Below are 20946 nucleotides of genomic sequence, written 5' to 3'. Positions count from 1 at the left end.
AATCCCTGGTCAAGGAGCTAAGATCCCACATGCCTCAAGGCCAAAAAAGCAAAACATAAAACAGAAGCAATATTGTAACAAATTCAATAAAGACTTTAAAAATGGTCCAGTTAAAAAAAAAAAAAAAAAGGTGGTTTTTACATCAAGTTTTCTATAATACCTTTTTTTCCTTACGGCAATTTAGCGGATGTTCAGGGCAATTTGGACAGAGCTGCACAGTTCTCTAGGTTAAACCCCCTTGAGAGGGCACATATATTACATAGAAGGTGAAGTCTGAGAGGGTGCAGATGAGCAATTACCCCCACACATGTAAATTGCAGCTTGTGTGGTGTAAATATACTGTCTCTGCCTGGACCTGCCCGTGTAACATTCTCTCTTTGGGCTCTGTGGTTTCTCAGTGCATCCAACTGTTTGGAGGCTGGAGCTTGGCTCAGCAAGCACAGATAAACAGCTTCCTGGAGCAAGCTGCCAGTGTGACGAGCAATGACCTCAGCAGAGAATGTCTGCTTTTCATTACCCTGAGCACATCACTGTACTGCTAGAGCTAAGAGCGGGAACAATGCAAGCTGCATAGCCCCCGACTAGCTCAGGTCTCCCATTACACCTTGAATTTTTAAAATCTTGGCAGCCAGAGGAAAGAGGGTATAGACAGGAAGTGAGGAAATGGCTTTTTTGTGAAAAAAGAAAAGAAAAGCTTTCTTAGGCTATTCTCTGAATAAACTGAATAATGAGTGAAGTGGCTAACACTAAATGGCTAATAGTCGTGCAGAAAATCATCAAACGTCTTTAATCTCCAAACAGTGCAGGGTAAGCAAAAAGTGTTACAGAAAACAAGACAGACTAAAAGTCCTCAAGATTTTCAACTTTGATACCATTTAAAGAGAAAGAAGAAGAAGACTATCACTTTCCAAAAAAGCCATGAAGTAGGAGGGAAGCAAAAATCCCAGAAAACTGGAGATAAAGGGGAATGAGACTCGATGAAAATGAATTACATATAGTCAGATATTTTATACCTGTCATTTCACTAGATTTGCATAACAACCCTATGAGACAGGTATTTTCATCCCTAGCAATTGTTTTGACTTGGAAAATATAACACAAGGACCTTAACAAAGGCATTTGTTATTAATGCTATTTAATGACAAAGGGATAAATTCAAGGCTGCTTCTATGGCCACACCAGAAATGGCATTACCTACTGTGGCAGCCCCAGAACTCAGTAATCCTGGAACGATGAGTCTTCAAATAAATTTACATGCTCATAACATTTTCTGATAAGGTAGTATCTACCGTGCTGCTCAGAGCTGCATTTGTTAGTTGAAAAAAGAAATCACAGTTGTAGCCTCAGACAAGAACCTGGTTGGATATGACCCCTCTTGAAGGACCCTGAGAATTTGTTTTGTGGGGAAGTCAGAATGCAAAGATGCACCTGCCATGGGGCCGGAGGCTATGGACAGACAAACATCTTAGTAAATCATAATAACAGAGAGAAGCTTCATTTGACTTTCATTTCACTTTTCTCAGGGAAGAAGGACCTTTGTGTGGCTGCCAAAAATCTAACTGTCCATCCTCCTTCCCCTTTCTCCCCTCTGGCCCCATCCCAGTTCATTAACAACCCTCTGGTTAAAGGTGCCAGATTGTGTCATTCTTTCCTGCTCTCATGCCAGGCCTGTGCTGCCAGCACCACAGATCTTCGAGAGCTCTGAGCAAATTATGGAAGAAGTTAAAAGCACTGATGAATTTAAATTGCTCTATTGTTGATGAAGTAAAGTTTCTTAACTTCTGATTAGCTATTTTACATTGCTAATAGCACTACTGACATGTTACTTCAGATTTGTGTGTGTCTACCTGATTGCCAGAGGAGTACTCAGGGAATTATCAGAGTGACAAGGAATACCAGGGCTTGGATTGGACCAAGTAAAGGTTCTTTATATTATTTATAGATTAAAATAAATCAAGTAATTTCTCTAAGGGGAAATATTTTAGTGTGGAGAATTATACCTAAAATTTATACTAGCTAGCTGTAAAAGCAGCTCCCATGAAAACAGAAATAATATCGCTGGGTCTTGAGAATACTTCAGCCAAGGATGGAGTTCCTTCATTTCCTCTTATTGAACAGTTTCACAACAGCTAAATTTCTCTTAAATTGTAGCAGGGAGGGGGTGGGGAAGTAAGGTGTTTCCTGACAGGGAGAATCTGGGCCCAATTATTACTTCCATAACCTTTGACTGCAACTTCTAAATGAGTCAGGGGACCAGTGGGCTGTGAAATGGCTTCCTCAGTTACCAGGTCAAGTGCTGCTGGATGGTTTCCTATAATCAAAACATGAAGGGACTGAAGAAGAGAGACGGATTCTAAGCAAATAAGCAGCTTCTTATGTCCTCAATGAACCTGGATTTTTAAGTTTCAAAATAGATTTTGGTGACTCTCAACTCACCACTATGTTTCCCTGGTGTCCTTTTGCTATAAGATACCTCTGGTAATATGGAAAAGAACCAGAATCCTCTATAGATTTCACAAATGATGGCTTAACAGAAATGCCTGGGCCAATAACAGTGAGGATAGGATTGCTTCAGCTATGGCAAAATCTATTCGTGGCAATTATCTGAGTCTGAGAATCCAGATGTTGACAATGAAAAATGGATTATTTTCTGTTACAATGTGTCAACTCCAGCTAAGAACTGAACTGTGGAAAAAAGATGGGGGTGAGGGGTAGGCTGGGAGAAGTATTACACCTTTTGAAGAAGCCAATGATAGGATTAGTCACCATTCCTTCACTATACCACATTTTGACTCAATTTAACAACAATAAATTGGGAAAACATGGAGCAGAAATGGCCCAGAGAAGTCTTAAGTCCACCCCTCATTCAAAGCTATGAGCCTGGAAATCAGTGAGTTCCTAGTTTGTTCTGATGTGTTTTTTGTTGCTCCAAATCCACTCCTCTGTTACCATGGGCACAAGAAGAACCCAAAACATTACTTAAATGCTGGGTGGTGGATAATCCTAAAAAATTTGCCAATTTTAGAACTGAAAGTTTATACCCTGACTGTTCTAGATTACTGAGGAGAGAAGTGGGTCATCTTTCATAGGGCTTAGAGCACCTGTTTTAAAAAAGAAGAAATAATACATATTTTATAATCATGCATTGTTTTCATTAAGTTATATTTTAAGTGATTTAAGAATATGCACTATTGGAATCTCCTTTTTTTCTCCAAGAGTGAATTAATGAAGTTCACATTTCATGGACTTATTCTAATTAAAACAATAAAAAAAGGAATTTGAGGCTGATACCTTTTACTACAAGAGTATATAAAAAAGCATGCAAGTTCCCAACTGAATTCTGATAATATGTATCACAATGGAATTACTAATGTTCTTTTTCCAAAGATTGATAAATACTTCCATCTCCATATTTATACTATCTATTAGATAACACAAATAATTTTATGACTAATTATTTTATTGTTTTTACTTATTATATATGAGCAGCGCATGAGGGAGGCCAATTACTTGTAAGATAGCTTTCTATGACTACTGCCTGTTAAGGGTATTCCACTCTGAGAAGCAGCACATAAAATCAATCAAATTATTTTTTTTGGACACAGAAAGCCTAGGTAATAAAGGTGGACAAAAAGAAGGTAGGTCACCTGAGCTGAGATAACTTATCAGCTCTCAAATGGGATGAGCCAGTCATTCCATGGGATAAGCCCTCAAATGCCATCTCCTCCAAGGGGCCTTCCTGGCCATCCTATATATCACATTATCCTAGTTACTTCCTTGTTACACTTACCAGCTGTGTAACCTAGGGAATGTTACTTTTGTGTGCCTGAATTTCCTAATGTATAAAATGAAGATAATACTAATATTCCACCTCATAGTATTTTGAGAATTAAATGAGATAACACATGTTATATGCTTAGAACCATGCCCAGCACATAGCAAGTATTTATTAACTATTAGCTATTGTCGTCATTGTCAGCTTACTTGTTTATTGACTATCTCCCTCACTAAACAGCTAGGTTCATGAGGGTAATTACCTTATTTGTCTTGTTCACCACTATGTCTTCTTCATTGCCAAATACACATAGGCACACAGCAGGTGCTCAAAAATAATTACTGAATGAATGCTGTCTTATATTCTCACATATCCTTAAAAAAAACTTCCATCAATGAAGGATATCTGTATATGTACTTGTAACCAAAACAGTCATCATGAAAACTTCCCTAGAAAGGTAAAATCATCATTTAAAAAAAAACAAAAGCAAGACACTTGATTATAAAAAAAAGAGTCCTCCTGGGCCCACCAACCAAGACCACAGAGTATCATTCTTTTCTATACTAGTATGTGGAGGTCAAGCTCTCTGATGCCACAGTGTTGTAACTATCAATTTAGCCTGTGAAGAAGGGTTCCCAATCGTGATAGGAATTCTCAGATTTCAGCCTGTTTTTCTCTCATCATTATTTTCCAATGTCCTAAAAAAACACATTTCTCATTTTATCTTTCCCACAAGAACCTGGTCACACTCTGCTGTGGTTTCTAAGTTACAGCTACTCTAGACTCATTTTCTTGTCTGTACTTCTTCAGAGGTCCTGACCCCGTGCCGACACTTGGTCTATTCTTAGAGCGGCACCTCTAAATATTAATTCCTTTTACCTTTCATTGGTTGAAAGATGGCATTCAGAGGTAGAGGTTGCATACAACATGAAAGAAAATCCTGTGGGATTTCGTATCCCTCTTTCAAGAGTGTCCAGAAGAATATGATCTGAAGAGCTCACAGTCTTGCAGACACACACACACACGCACACACACACAGTACAGCTTAGCTACTCATGCTTTACAGCTTATCCAGATTTGCTGGAACAATCATGGATTTGTTGGAAAACACCAAGCACCAAGGAGTGACAGCACAGGTGAGAGGGCAAGCCGATCCATAGAAGAAAATCAGCAGAAAAACCTTCCAAAAACAATTTTGAAGAGTATTTTTATCATTGCTCAAAGGTAAATTATCCACCATTAAACGTATGAAAATCTCAATGTCTGAACTTGAAACTGAGAGATAGAAGTGCACACTTAACACATTTTTTAAAAAATTATGTTTCCTATTGTTTCGAGACAGCTCCAATTGTATCCCCTCCAAAAGGACAACATAAAACATTTAAATGGCAATGAATGGAGGTCACCAGACAAAGCTATGTGATAAACTGTGTGAAGCACAGCTCATAAGGGAAATTTCAAAGAATCCAGAAACCATAGCTAGAAGAGACCTCATATTATTATCTGGTTAGGCCTCCAGCAACATTAGGCCTTATAGCGACTTGGAGACAGTACAGAATAGTGGCCTTTGTAATACTGCAGATGAGGCTTGGTTCCTAATTCTGTCATTTATTAGCTTGTGAACTTAAAGAAGCTATTTTAACTTTTCTGAGCCTCAGTTTCCTCATCTATAAAATAGAGATAATAATATTACCTATTTCAAAGAATTATAGTTGCTGAAACATAGTATGAGTTTAATAAAACATTTTTTATTATAATATATAATTATTACGTTATTTTTATTTATTAGCACATTAGACTTCATTATACCCATTTCACAGTTGAGGCAACTGAAGCCCAGAAAATTTCAGAGGGACTTCTCTGGTGGCACAGTGGTTAAGAATCCACCTGCCAATGCAGAGGACATGGGTTCAATCCCTGGTCCGAGAAGATCCCACATGCCACTGAGCAACTAAGCCAGTGTGCCACAACCACCGAGCCAGCGCTCTAGAGCCCGCAAGCCACAACTACTGAAGCCCGCGTACTCTAGGGCCCACGTTCCACAACTACTGAGCCTGCGTGCTGCAACTACTGAAGCCTGTGAGCCTGGAGCCCAAGCTCCTCAACAAGAGAAGCCACTGCAATGAGAAGCCTGCGCACCTCAACGAAAAGTAGCCCCCGCTTACTGCAAGTAGAGAAAGTCCATGCGCAGCAACGAAGACCCAACACAGCCCAAAAAAAAAGGAAAAAAATTTCAGAAATTTTCCCAAGATTATGGAGTGAGGACTTATAAGGATAGGAGCTCTTTTTCTTCCCAGGGCAGAGCTCTTTTCACTTCATTATGCTTCTATAAATCAATACAAAACTCAGGTCTGCGAAAGAAGGATTTTCAGTAGATAAATTCACAATCAAAGGAAAATCAGGAACTTCTACCATTCAGGTCTCCTTGTCTACCAAATACTACTTCCTATTCAATCATATACGAACACCTTTCAAGTTGAGTTTTGTGTTTTTTTGTTTTTTTTTAAGGATTTTGGAGCTTTGATGCTGGCTCACCTCTTAAAATAACTTGCCTCAGGCCAATATGGTGTTTTAGAGTTATAGAAATGTCAGGGAGAATGGCCATTACCAAAAAATCTAGAAACAGTAAATGCTGGAAAGGGTGTGGTGAAAAGGGAACCCTCCTGCACTGTTGGTGGGAATGTAAATTGATACAACCACTACAGAGAACAGCATGGAGGTTCCTTAAAAAACTAAAAATAGAACTACCATATGACATAGCAATCCCACTTCTGGGCATATACCCTGAGAAAACCATAATTGAAAAAGAGACATGTACCACAATGTTCATTGCAGCAGTATTTATAATAGCCAGGATATGGAAGCAACCTACGTGTCCATCAACAGATGAATGGATAAAGAAGATGAGGCACATATATACAATGGAATATTAGCCATAAAAAGAAACGAAATTGAATTATCTGTGGTGATGTGGATGGACCTAGAGTCTGTCATACAGAGTGAAGTAAGTCAGAAAGAGAAAACCAAATACTGTATGCTAATGCATATATATGGAATCTAAAAAAAAAAAATGAAATGGTACTGATGTGGCAGGGCAGGAATAAAGACATAGACATAGGGAATGGACTTGAGGACACAGTTGGGGGGTGCTTGAGAGGAGGAAGCTGAGGTGAAGTGAGAGTAACATCGACATATATACACTACCAAATGTTCAATAGCTAGTGGGAAGCAGCAGAATAGCACACGGAGATCAGCCCGGTGCTTTGCGATGACCTAGAGGGGCGGGATAGGGAGGGTGGGAGGGAGGTTCAAGAGGGAGGGGATATGGAGACATATGTATGCATATGGATGATTCACTTTGTTATACAACAGAAACTAACACAGTATTGTGAAGCAGTTATACTCCAATAAAGATCTATTTTTAAAAAATGTCAGGTATGTGCCATTCACATAGATTATGTAATTTTTAGTTTTCTAAGGACAAGAAACTGCTCACTTGGCAACTAGATTTCTATCAGCACTGTGGAAAAAAGTCTTAAGATTTTTTTTTTTCTAACAGTGTACTGCTAGATAAAAGCTATAATCAATAGCATTTGGAAACAGTTATAAGTCTTACTAGAGTTCGGTATTAGTTACATACACCAGTGGGTTCACTTTTGGAGTGCTACATACATGGTATACAGCTTCTTTTTTTTTTTTTTGGCCGTGCTGCGCGTCATATGGGATCTTAGTTCCTGATCAGGGACCTAACCCGTGCCCCCTATAGTGTAAGTGCGGAGTCCTAACCACTGGACCGCCAGGGAATTCCAGTAGACAGCTTCTTAAATGGCAGGATATAGAACTTTATCAAAAAGAATCAAGAAAAAAGAGAGAAAGAACAAGAGACGGTCCTTATTCATAATAAGACCAAGAATAAGAGTGGATAGTATGCAATAACCTAAAATACAGATACAGCTGTAGATTCAACATTTACCTAACACCTATCATATAATAAGCGTCATGCCAGGTATTGGGAATACAGGGATGAAGAAGAAATGATGCCTATCCTCAAGGAACCAGCACAGTAGGGAAAGGACTTATAAAGGAGATGGGGGAGGGGGAATAGAGTAAAATGAAAAAAGCCAGGAAGAAGCACTGTCCCCAGAAGAATCATATTTCATTTGGCAAGGAGCCTCAAGGGTGCTCGTACAGATTAAATAGCCTAGAAACTTGACCCCTAGGCTTGTCAGTTCTGTAAAAGCAAGCAAGGCTATTCAATCTCAGTCTTTATTCCCAGTCCACCTCATTTGCTTCAGCCCATACCTCGAGAACAAGTGACATTCCTTGTTCTACTTCACCCTCCTTTAGAAGACTGGGAGAAGAGAAGGGACCAGCTCTGATCCTGGCAAGCCTGTTTTTCCCAGGAACTTGAAATTCCAATCCGTAAGAAATCTAGATTTTGTTTGCAAGACTTATAGCTCAGCAAAAGAGCTAGGGGGAGTCAAGAATTCCCCTAACAGCAACCCAAGTTAAGGCCATTAGAAGAGATGTCTGATCTTCAACGAACCTCTGGAGAACAGAAAGGAAAATAAAATTGTTTTCAAGGAGGATGGACTTGAGCTCATGATGCACCATAAGTAGAAGCCTATAAGAGGCTATTCTTCCTTTTTTAGAAAAAAAGGAAAAAGAAGACAAATGATTATATAAATATGTTGGCATTTTGGTAATAAAAATAATTTTTTGTATTTCTTTAGCATATCCTTTCATGAAGACCAAGGTATTTTAAACTGATTATTTCATTCAGCCTAAAAACAGTTCTGTGATACCAAAAAGAAAGAAGTAGGTAAGAGAGATTAAGAGGTATAAACTTTCAGTTGCAAACTAAATGACTTACGGGTATGAAATGTACAGTGTGGGGAATATGGTCAATAACTATGTAATACCTAAAAAAGAAACAAAAACAAAAAACTATGTAATATCTTTGTATGGTGAACTATCACAACTAGACTTATTGCAGTGATCAGTTTCAAATGCATAGAAGTATCAAATCACTATGTTGTGTAACAGGAGCTAACAGTGTTATAGGTCAATAATTCAAAAACAAACAAACTCATAGAAAAAAAGATCAGATTTCGGGTCATCGGAGGTGGGTGGGGGATAGGAGGAAGTGCATAAAGGCAGGCAAAACTTCCAGTTATAAGATAAACCAGTACTAGGGATGTAATAATGTACAAGATGATAAATATAATTAACACTGCTGCATGTTACAAATGAAAATTGTGAAGAGAGTAAATCCTAAGAGTTCTCATCAAAAGAAAAAAGTTTTTTTCTATTTCTTTAATTATCTATCTATATAAGATGATGGATGTTCACTAAACTTATTATGATAATCACTTCATGATGTGTGTAAATCAAATCATTATGCCATGCACCTTAAACTTAGACAGTACTATACGTCAATTATATCTTGAATAAATTATAACTTGAAGAAAACAATTTTTTAATAAATTAAAAAATAATCATTTTGACTTTTACACACTCCAAGCATACTTTATAAAGAAACACTACTCCTCAAAGATATAATCTGTGAAAGATGTCCTGCCTCTAGAAATAATCTTAAATCATTAAGTGATTGACACAGCCTCCTGTAGAAAGAAAACTGCAGAGGAATATCATCCTAAGCATTTCCACGAAAAAAGCCAGCCAAGAAAAACACAGGCTAAAGGAACACTGACTAAAGAAAATCAGAGTGAATATTCTGAATAAGAGGGAAAGTTAAAAATTATAAGAGGAACCTAAAAAAACCAGATCTAATAGATCAAACAAGCAGCAGTTGAACTTTTATAGTTATCACCCCTCATGAGACTTATCATTGGACAAAACTAGCTGCACCAAAGGCATGTTCCAAAACCCGTTTGGGCAGCCCTCAATCAGTCTAAGCATTCACTGCCACTACATAATCAGCATTGCCCTGCTCTACTTTTCATGTATCTTGCCTGCTTCCAAAAGCCTCCTCTGGGCCCACGCTATAGGCAAAGCACTCATGTACTTACTATTCAGTGAAGAACCTGGCAATGCCATATTGGCTAATATCTTCCTTGTTCTCTAGCAGCTGGCATACTGCATCCTCCATGTATGTGAGGACATGGCGCTGGGCTACAAAAAACAAACAAACAAAGACAGAAAGAGAAAGTGAGAGGGATACAAAAAAAAAAGTCCTTCCAATCCCAGTAGGCCATGAAAGTCAATCAAGGTGTTGGTTCTGTTCTAGGAAGTGGACCGGAATAGGCAAACCAAACTTGCTGGCCCTAACTGAGCTAGTCTCAATGGGCAGAATGGGAGATGCTGTAGAACATAACCTATTGCCGTGTGATTGGCTGTTAGTATTAATATCAACCCTTCACTCTTCATTTCAGTGATTAGGGTGAGGAGCTTTAGCACCATTTAGCAGGTACACCTGGGAATTCTTTCTTCCTACCTCCTTCCACCTTCTTCCACTTCTGCGTGTCCCAGAAATTTATCCCAGGGAGTAATGATTCTACGCCTGAAACATGGATGATCTGACTGCAAGGAAAACTCAATTCTTTAATTTAAAAAAAAGTCACTGAAAAAGTTTAAGGACCATGAAGATTTCAGTAAAGTTGTCATAAGTTATTAACCTTGATAAATAATAAGACCATGAAATCTGTGTGGCCCAATTTATCAGAAATCATGTTTTCTACATTTGTTGTGAGGGATAAATGTGTGACTTAATCATGGGCTTGTAATACAGGGTGATGAGTATTAGAATTAGACAGACCTGGGTTGGAATCATGGCTCTGTCTGATAGCTTAGTCTTGGATAGTTATTTAATCTGCACCTGTTTTCTTCTTTATCAAGTGTGGAAAGAAACATTATTTAATTAAATTAATTAATTTATTTATAAATTGAAGTATAGTTGATTTACAATGTTGTGTTAGATTCTGGTGTACAACAAAGTGACTCAGTTATATATATATGTTCTTTTTCATATTCTTTTCCATTACAAGTTATTACAAGAGATCGAATACAGTTTTCTGTGCTATACAGTAGAACCTTGTTGTTTATCTATTTTATATATAGTAGTTTGTATTTGCTAATTCCAAACTCCTAGTTTATCCCTTCCCCCTTCCCCTTTGGTAACTGTAAGTTTGTCATCTATGTCTGTGGGTCTGTTTTGTAAATAAGTTCATTTGTATCATAATTTATTTTACTTATTTTTATTTTTTTATACATTTATTTATTTATTTTTGGCCGCATTGGGTCTTCACTGCTGCATGCGGGCTTTCTCTAGTTGTCGTGAGCGGGGGCTACTCTTCGTTGCAGTGTGCGGGCTTCTCATTGCAGTGGCTTCTCTTGTTGTGGAGCACGGGTTCTAGGCGTGCGGGCTTCAGTAGTTGTGGCACGTGGGCTCAATAGTTGTGGCTTGTGAGCTGTAGAGCGCAGGCTCAGTAGTTGTGGCGCATGGGCTTAGCTGCTCCGTGGCATGTGGGATCTTCCCGGACCAGGGCTCGAACCCATGTCCCCTGCATTGGCAGGCGATTCTTAACCACTGCACCACCAGGGAAGTCCCTGTATCATATTTTAGATTCCACATATAAGTGATGAAAGAAACATAATTTAATTCTTTCTCAAAACATGGTCAATCAACTTCTTGATCTGAATCATTCGAGACACCCTGTTAAAATACAAATTGATCATCTGACAATATCTCAGACTTGGCGACCTTAAAATTCTAACTGGAGCCCAGTAATCTTTAACAGGTACCCTTGATGTTTCTGATGTAGTTTAAGAATCACTGGTTAAGAACTTTGGCTTTGGAGTTCTAAGACACTTGAGTTCCATTCTCAGCCCCGCCAAATGCTAGCTGTGTGACCTTGAGCAAATTATTCTGCAAGCTTATTTCCTGTGGATAATAATACCGTTACTATTCATAAACCACAATACCTGGTTTTCTTGATAATATATTTTATTAAAAGCTATGTCAAAGGGCTATTGGAGGTTTACTTCAGTAATACAGCAGAGCTTCTAATATAGCAGGTGCTCACCAAATGCTTGCTTCCCTTCCCTGAGTTTTGTCTTTAGGTATAACAGTGGTAGCCTGGCACACTTCATATAGAAACTTCCAATTCAGTACTTCCATTTGCCATCCTATTTTTTACAAAAAAGCAAAACAAAACAACTTTCGTCTGGAACAGTAAGAACAAAAAACCCAAAAGTAATAAATATCTTGCCAAAAAGCAGTCCCACAAAGTTGCTACTGAGATGGGCATTTGCCTCTTTCACATTTTCATCCTTCAGGAAAATATGAAAGAATTACCTAAAATTTGTAAAAATAGGTACTTCAAAAAAACATTCCTGAAGTCCTGGTAGTTTAGTGAGATTATAAAGCAAATAAGTTTATCTACCCAAGCTCTACTCAAGTGAGTCTTTGACAGTGGTTACCTAAAGTTTCACCATGTTTACACCAGCCTAAAGTCCAGATGAATGACATGTTTACATTCCATGACTTATTCTATCAATATCAGTGCTTCCCAAAGCTAACAACTATCAGCTACCACAAACATTCTCTAACCCTGACCTCAGAAAAAGATGTGAAAACAAAACCAGTGCTTCAGCAACAGTTCATCCAACTGGAAAACTATTTTGCTAAGAAATGGCCAAAACTGACAGTGAAGTCGTGAGATAATACATGACAATCTCTTGGGACTTCCCTGGCAGTCCAGTGGTTAGGACTCAGTGCTTCCACTGCTGTTGGCCCTGGGTTCAATCCCTGGTCAGGGAACTAAGATCCTGCAAGCCACGTGGCATGGCCAAAAAAAAAAAAAAAAGATGATTTCTGGCATTAATTGTTTTATAATTAAGCATATATGAAATCGGGAAGAAAAAAATGGCCAAACCAACATTAAAATCAGGTATACTTTCACCTCTGAGTTTCCTTCCCTTATTCCACTCACTTATCCTGGTCTTACAAAAAGATTTCTTCCTTGGGCTATATAGGCGTTTATGACTTAGATCTACCTAAGGCTACTACAAGACTAGGGGTTTTTTTTGTTTTGTTTTTTTTGTTTTTTTTTTTTTTTGGTTTGGTTGTTTGTTTTGTTTTTTGATGGTAGAAATGAAAGAGCTCTACTTAGAAGCAAATCCTGCTGCTTCTCCTCCCTAGCTCCAGGGACTAAAAGTCAATGTGAAAGCTCTTTAAGGGAGAAATGTTTTCAGAGCAGTTAAAATCAAAGTACTTTCGTCCTCCTCAAAAAAAGGAGGACTTTTCTGGAAAACAGACTTTGCATGAGAAAAAAAAAAAAAAAAAAGCAGGGGGGGAGAGGGGAAGGAAAAAAGAAAACAAATATAAATAAAGGACTATACTTATTTAACATTCAGCTACCAATCAGACATTTAGAGTTTAATATTACACATAATAATGATAATAACAGCTCTACCAATTTTGAGGACCTGTGCAACTTACTGAACAACAATGGGCCAGAGTCTGTGCTAATTGTTTTACATGCATGATTTTATTTAGTCTTCACAACAATCCTATGATAGAAATTTTGATCATGTTTCTGTTTTACAAATGGGAGAACTGAGATTTATAGAATTAAAGTAACTTGCTCAAGATCACACAGCTAGTGAGAAGAGAAGCCAAGATTCCAACCAAGGTGTGTCCTACCAAGAATCCATGCTTTTAACACTATATACCACACTGCCTCATCACTGACACTTTCTAATCAGTTTTAGAAATAAATATGATCTTCATTTTACACAGAGCACAAAAGCAGGGGTGTATGTTGATAGTAAAATCATCTGAGAGATGTGGTCCACTTGTGTCCATGTGAATTCATATGTGTGTATGTGAGTGTGTCTATATCCTGTCCCCACCTGCATAGGTATGCATGCTAATCAGCATTTGTGTGAAGTTAAAACTTGTCCCCAAATTTCAAAGTTTCTTACGAAGAACCACCCCACCACAAAGTATTCACTCCACCCATTCCTAGTTCGGAAAGTAGAAACAGAAAGCCCTAGTGCTCTTTTTTCTTTTTTTTTCTTTTTTTTACATCTTTATTGAAGTATAATTGGTTTACAATGGTGTGTTAGTTTCTGCTTTATAACAAAGTGAATCAGTTATACATATACATATGTTCCCATATCTCTTCCCTCTTGCATCTCCCTCCCTCCCACCCTCCCTATCCCACCCGTCTAGGTGGTCACAAAGCACCAAGCTGGTCTCCCTGTGCTATGCGGCTGCTTCCCACTAGCTATCTATTTTACGTTTGGTAGTGTATATATGTCCTAGTGCTCTTTTCATCTGTGCGTGAAGCGAAGGAGCTAAGAAGAGCCAGCAGAGGTAGGAAGAAGTTCCTCCCCAAGAATTTCACACAAGCCAAGTGCAAAGAGCTCTCTCTAAATTGCTGCTCCCTGGTGGTTTCCTTCCTGTGCAGCTCTTATCATTCCAATGTTCTTTCTGTGGTTAAGGGCACCACCCAGCCATGGAAAATCCTTGTACTTTACCAAACTTCAGCGAGACAGAAGTTCAAAGCTCTTGTCTGGCAATAAAACATGGAGGGTGTCACTTCATGTTATTTTTTAAATGCAAAAGAATAAGCTTTAATTTATGTGAATGATTAAAGAATAAAAACTGCACACCTGCACCCCTGGAGGGCAAAGGTATCTGGGCACCTTAGCTGCCCTCTTGGAAAAGGAAAAGCATTTCAGGTTGGCTTTTCTTCTTCTGCTTTGCTGTGATTTCCACAAGACCAGGATTAAGTTTTCTGACATGAACCAATATGCTCTATTGTTCTGAAATCCACACTAAGGCCCAAGAGTCCATGTTTTGCTCAGACAGCATCGCTCACAAGGTTCATATAAAGATCATACAGTGTTTACTTATCTTTTACTTAGATATTTCAGTGCAGTGTACTGAAGCTATAAGTGCTTATCTCAGACTGCACTGCACTGAAATATCTAAGTAAAAGATAAGTAAATAGGGCTTCCCTGGTGGCGCAGTGGTTGAGAGTCCGCCTGCCGATGCAGGGGACACGGGTTCGTGCCCCAGTCCGGGAAGATCCCAAATGCCACGGAGCGGCTGGGCCCATGAGCCATGGCCGCTGAGCCTGCGCATCCGGAACCTGTGCTCCGCAACGGGAGAGGCCGCAACAGTGAGAGGCCCGCTTACCCCAAAAAAAAAAAAAAAAAGTTAAGTAAATACTGTATGATCTTTATATGAACGTTACGAGTGAAAGCAATTGTGGATCAGAAACTTCTTGGTTCTCCGTTGAATCACCTCCTGCTGATCACTTAATCTCTATATACCACAGTCACTCTTGCTATAAAATGGGTATGACATTAAGAATATGTCTAATAGGGCTTCCCTGGTGGCGCAGTGGTTGAGAGTCCGCCCGCCGATGCAGGGGACGGGTTCGTGCCCCGGTCCGGGAAGACCCCACATACCGCGGAGCGGCTAGGCCCGTGAGCCATGGCCGCTGAGTCTGCGCGTCTGGAGCCTGTGCTCCACAACGGGAGAGGCCACAACAGTGAGAGGCCCGCGTACCGCAAAAAAAAAAAAGAATATGTCTAATAATAAACTGCTTCTTTAGAATACATTTGATATACACAGAAGGTAACATATTAATGATTATGTTATTATTGCTACATACTAATTTCACAGATTAAAACAACATAGCAATTTATTGCAATGGTTAAGAACATGGGCTCTGGAGTCAGGCTTACCTGGATTTGATTTCTAGCTCTGGTACTTATTAGCTGTGTGACTTGAAGCAAATTACCTAATCTCTCTGCCCTTTTCTGTAAAATTGGGAAATAATACCTACCACCTAAGGTTGTAGTGAGGAGTAAATAAAATAACTTATGGAATAATCTTAGCATAGTGCTTGGCACATAGTAAATATGCAATAAACATTAGCTATTATGTTTATTATTGTTGTTTTATTACAGTTGTTACTACATATCCCTCCCAGACATCGCACCTCACAAGACATTGGGTTTCAACATTAAGGAACACCCGGAGGCCAACCTACTATAGCCCCCTACTCACCTAGTTAAAGTTCTGCTCATCTAACCAAGGATGTTTACAGATTATCTTCAAGGATTCCTGGGCTATATAAAACCCTACACATATGATAATATACATAATCTATACCCATTTCAGCTATAGCCTTTAAACTTGTGGGAAGCATTCATTTATTAACTGTTAATTACTCAGGAGGCTCTAATTTATATGGGTAAAGTCCACAACTATTTCTTTTTACTCTCTTGCCAAGCATAAATACCATCAAAGCATTAGCTATTTATTTTGCAATTAAATGACAAGGGGTCCCATTTGAAAATTTTTGCTTGACAGGCTACCTACATCATTGAGACCACTCATTTTATTATATTAGTATTTTATACAGAGTCCCTGTATTAGAATAAACAAGTTTCCCCAGAAGATATTCACATGAATTACAATATGTGATATTAATAGATACAAGAGCAAGAGCAGTGTAAGTGAAAAGCAGAGTACATACATATATTCAACTTTAAATCTGACTTTCTTCTCCCTTACCAGAGACCTTTTGAGACACATTTTTGTCTTTGAAGCCTCTTGAGATTTAGATGCTGGCTGGCACACATAAGTGCTGAATTAAATTAAGACTGTTCTCTGAGATCAGAAAAGTAACCCTGTTAACCAACGACCTGTCACGTAAACTGTTTAGAAGCTTCAAGTTTAATATCATATATAAATCACTAACATGATATAGTATTTGATCTTGTTAAGTACATATAGATAGCTTAATGGTTTAAAAAGTTAATAAACCTCTAAAACTAATTATTTACATCCTCCATCTTTACTGGTATGTCCTGATCCAGGGACACAGTATGTTCTGGTAAAATATTTTATCACCCATACAAGACCATCTTTGATCTTAGACCACACTAGACCAATTTCCTTTGACCAAAGGAGATGGGGAAATGAGGAAAACCAGCACATGCAATACTTATACAACCCAATGAGGTAGGAAATAGACTTTTTTGAAGCTCAGAGAGGTTAAGGAACCTGCTTAGTCTTAAAAAATGGCTGAGCTAGAATTCAAACTTAAGATTTAACTCCAAAGCCCATGCCCTTCCACTTCAACCCTAGCTCTCAAAAACAAAACAAAATAAGAAAAAGCTAAGAACCTACAATGTGTCCCATTTTACACTGTATTATCTAGAAAACACTGGCTCTCCATTCTTAATACTAGAAAAGAAACTTCAGTTGGTAAATAGGATAAAGTATTGGCATGATCTTTAAACTTAAAAAAATGTTTATTTATAATTACATATTTAATTATTTTTAAAGATTCAAACAATATAGAAAAAGTAAAAAACCAATCCCAGTTCCCAATCAGTTTGGTACTCATACTTAAAAAAATATATAAACACAGTTTGTGAGCTTGGTTTTGTTTTTAAGTAAATGACATATACTTTTCTGTACCTTACTATTTTCACTCAACCATGTTTGGAAATCTTTTATGAAACAATATGGAACCAACTTATTTGCCAATGGTAAATACTCCTCTATTGATAAATACTCAGGTTGTTCCCACATTTTCACTATAGCAAACTGTGCTGGGTTGAACATTCTTGCACTTGTTTTCCTGTGCATACGTACAAGAGTTTTCCTAAGGCAGATATCTCAAAATTGAATGGACATGTCACAGGATGCGCATATCCTCATGGTTTTTTTTTTTTTTTAGTTTTATTGAGAAACAATTGACATACATTACTGTGTAAGTTTAAAGAATACAGCATAATGGCTTGATTTACATATACTATGAAATGATTATCGCAATAGGTTAAGCTAACATCCATCTTCAAATATAGATACAATAAAAAGAAAAGAAAGAAGAAAAGAAAAAAAGAAAAATTTCTCCTTGGATAAGAGCTCTTGGGATCTACTCTCTTAACAACTTTCCCATACATCATACAGCAGTGTTAACAACAGTCATCATGCTGTACTTAACATCCCCAGGACTCATTTACCTTATTCCTGGAAATCTGCACCCTGTCCTACCATCACCCCCACCATCCTCCTATTCTCCTTCCCCCAACCCTCTGCCTCTGGCAACCACATGTCTGATCTCTTTTTTCAGAGTTTGGTGGGTTTTTTTAGATTCCACATATAAGTGAGATCATAGAGTATCTGTCTATCTCTTTCTGACTTATTTAATTCAGCATAATGCCTTCAAGGGCCATCCATGTTGTTGCAAATGGTAGGATTTCCTCTTTTTTTTTTTTTTTTTTTGCGGTACGCGGGCCTCTCACTGTTGCTGCCTCTCCCGTTGAGGAGCACAGGCTCCGGACGCGCAGGCTCAGCGGCCATGCCTCACGGGCCCAGCCGCTCCGAGGCATGTGGGATCTTCCCGGACCGGGGCACGAACCCATGTCCTCTGCATCAGCAGGCGGACTCTCAACCACTGCGCCACCAGGGAAGCCCAATTTCCTCATTTTTAATAATATTCTGAATAATATTCAGAATATTATTAAAATAATATTCCGGTGTGTGTATTTTTTCCACAACTTCTTTATCCATTCATCCATCAATGGACACTTAGATTGTTTCCCTATCTTGGCTATTGTTAAGTATGTTACTATGAACATGGGGATGTAGGTACCTTTTCCATTTTGTGCTTTTGTTTCCTTTGGATATATTCCCAGAAGTGGAATTGCTGGATCACATGGTAGTAGTTCTATTTTTAATTTTTTGAGGATTCTCTGTACTGTTTTCCATAGTTGCTGTACCAACTTACAATCATAACAACAGTACACAAGAATTCCCTTTTTTCCACATCTTCATGTTTACTAGATATACACAGTTGCTTTACAAAGGGTTATTCCAATTTATACTCCTCCCCACCATGAGAAAATCTGTTTTCACTAAAGCTTTGTGACTTTTGCCAATTTAACAGCTATAAAATAGTTTCTCACTGTTGTTTTAATAGTTTAGTCTTCTTAATTACTTAATTAAATAAAGTTAAGCATATTTTCATGGTTACTTGTATTTCTCTTCTGTGAATAATCTGCTAATATCCTTTGCCCATTTTCCTCTCTGGCTGTCTTTTTTCTTTCTTGATTTGGAGGTTTTTCTAATTCTCTATATGTGCAAATATGGGTTTTCTACCTTATGGGTTTTCTTTTCATTTGTTTATGGTACCCTTCATTGCACAGTTTAAAATGTTGATGTAATCAAAAGTATTTATCTGTGCCCTTTGTGCTTTGCGTCTTGTTCAAACAGGCCTTCTGTACTCCAAGTGTATAAACCTATTACCCTATATTTTGTTCTGGTATGATATTTAATTTAAGCTAATTACATCCCTTGCCAAAATTGTGAGTTCACAATTAACATAGTCAGTATAATACAAAAAGAAATTTAAAACTTGCGGTGGAGAAAAATAAAGTAAAAGTGTTAACCCAAAATCAAGCTTCTCTAAACACTAACTAGCTCTGAATATAAAACAGTTGCATGTCAAGTTTAACTTTGGGCCCCCAGAAAAAAACTGTAAGTGAATCACAACTTGCAGATCAATATCTTGAGAAATATCCTTTATATAAATGCAGGAGGCCTCCCTCTTTTAATAGCTCTTGATCATTACGGAGTTTGCTTAATGGTAGCTAAACCTACAAATATAATAAAATGACAGCCAACATTTATTAAGCTCTATGAAAGACAGCATTCTAAGCATTTTATAGGTAATAATTCATTTACTGCTCACAACAATCCTATGAGATGGGTACTTTTATTATATTTCCATTTTACAGGTGAAAAAAGGAAGACTCAGACATGTAATTTACCTAAAGGTTAAAGGGCTGGTAAGCAGCAGAGACAGGATTTGAATCCAGGCCTTTGGTCTGTACTACACTATATTGCAGCCCTTAAAGAGCTACGGAGCATATGTATCAAATGGAATTTTCTAAGAACAAATGTACAAATTAAGGAAAGATCTTTTACATTAACAGTTATAAAACAGACAAAACTAATACATTGCATTTGGACACCCAAACCACCACAGTGCTGCTATACAGCTAGTCAAACTCAAATACTAAAAGATAAGCCAGGAGCAAAGAAAGCATTACACATATGTTAACATCACCTGTGACAACCAGAAAACAAGAGGTGACTAAAGGTCTCTATGTAAAGTAGAAGACAAAAAACTAAAGTCTACTTCCTTCAACCAACGGTGGTATTGTACAAGTTAACAGCTGAGTCCCCTGACATTCAAACAGTTTCTAGTCAACCATTAATCCTCTCCTCTCCCTTCTCCTTCCTAAAACTGGTGCGGGGGGGGGGGGGGGTGGTTTGGGGGGGGGAAGAGGCAGATGTCAATTAAGGCTAAGTACTTAAATCTTATTGCTTCAGTATTTCCAGCCTAAATCTCATAATACAGAATTAGTATGTTTGAGTCTTGCAATTTCAAGTGCCAGAAACTACAGAAATCTTTTTTCTTTTTTTTTTAAGGAAGCTATTACAGAGATTCAAACTTAAAGCACTCAGAGAGCTGACCATAACAAAATGCACTGCCTAAATGCAGAGAAATCTAAAGTAGCACTTAAGTTTCCCACAGTTATGATCTATGGGATACATGAAGAATCCAAGCATTGTCATGACAAAAGCTTTGCAAAAATAGTTACTCATAGAGCAGTATAGTTATCAAATCAACTCCATAAACATTCACAATACCATTTTCCAGAAAGCACCATGAATTAAAAAAAAAAACCTATAAACTGACAAACATGGAGAAATCATATTGTCATAATGTGCAACTCATAATGTCATGTCAGGCAGGGAAGTATTAATGTTATAGGGTGAAAATGAATTGTGCTACATAGTCATTAAAGGTTGTAGCCTTTGTGGCAAACCATGCATTTACAGATTATCAGCAATTATGTTTGGTAATATGCAATTTAACTATGAATATACAGATTAGTGATATTAATGCAGCAAGGTACGAATGCAACAACTTATCAATTACTTGACATTTTACATTCAAACTATTTCATAAAAATTAGTTAGCACTCACAATAACTCATAAAACAGCAACAGGGTCTCATTTAATCTAGTGGCAGAAAGATACAGAAGAGTTCTAATTAAAGGCAGCTGAAAACTCATGGGCTTAGAATTCCCAATCTTCTTTCTT

The 20946-nt window shown here is 37.9% G+C and overlaps 1 protein-coding gene across 2 annotated transcripts in view; it reads right to left on the bottom strand.

Moving 5' to 3' along the window:
• Window positions 1-20946, bottom strand: part of CSTPP1 (centriolar satellite-associated tubulin polyglutamylase complex regulator 1) — a 188290-nt gene that overhangs the window by 141141 nt on the left and 26203 nt on the right. For both annotated transcript variants that reach the window (XM_060017398.1, XM_060017400.1), the window contains exon 2: window positions 9808-9910. In XM_060017398.1, coding sequence (XP_059873381.1) covers window positions 9808-9910 — 103 coding nt within the window. The remainder of the gene's footprint in view (window positions 1-9807; window positions 9911-20946) is intronic.

The sequence above is a fragment of the Delphinus delphis genome, chromosome 8 (assembly GCF_949987515.2).
Source record: "Delphinus delphis chromosome 8, mDelDel1.2, whole genome shotgun sequence".
Lineage (NCBI taxonomy): Eukaryota > Metazoa > Chordata > Mammalia > Artiodactyla > Delphinidae > Delphinus > Delphinus delphis.
Note: the sequence above shows the minus strand (reverse complement) of the source record. Positions and strands in the feature narration are given on the sequence as shown.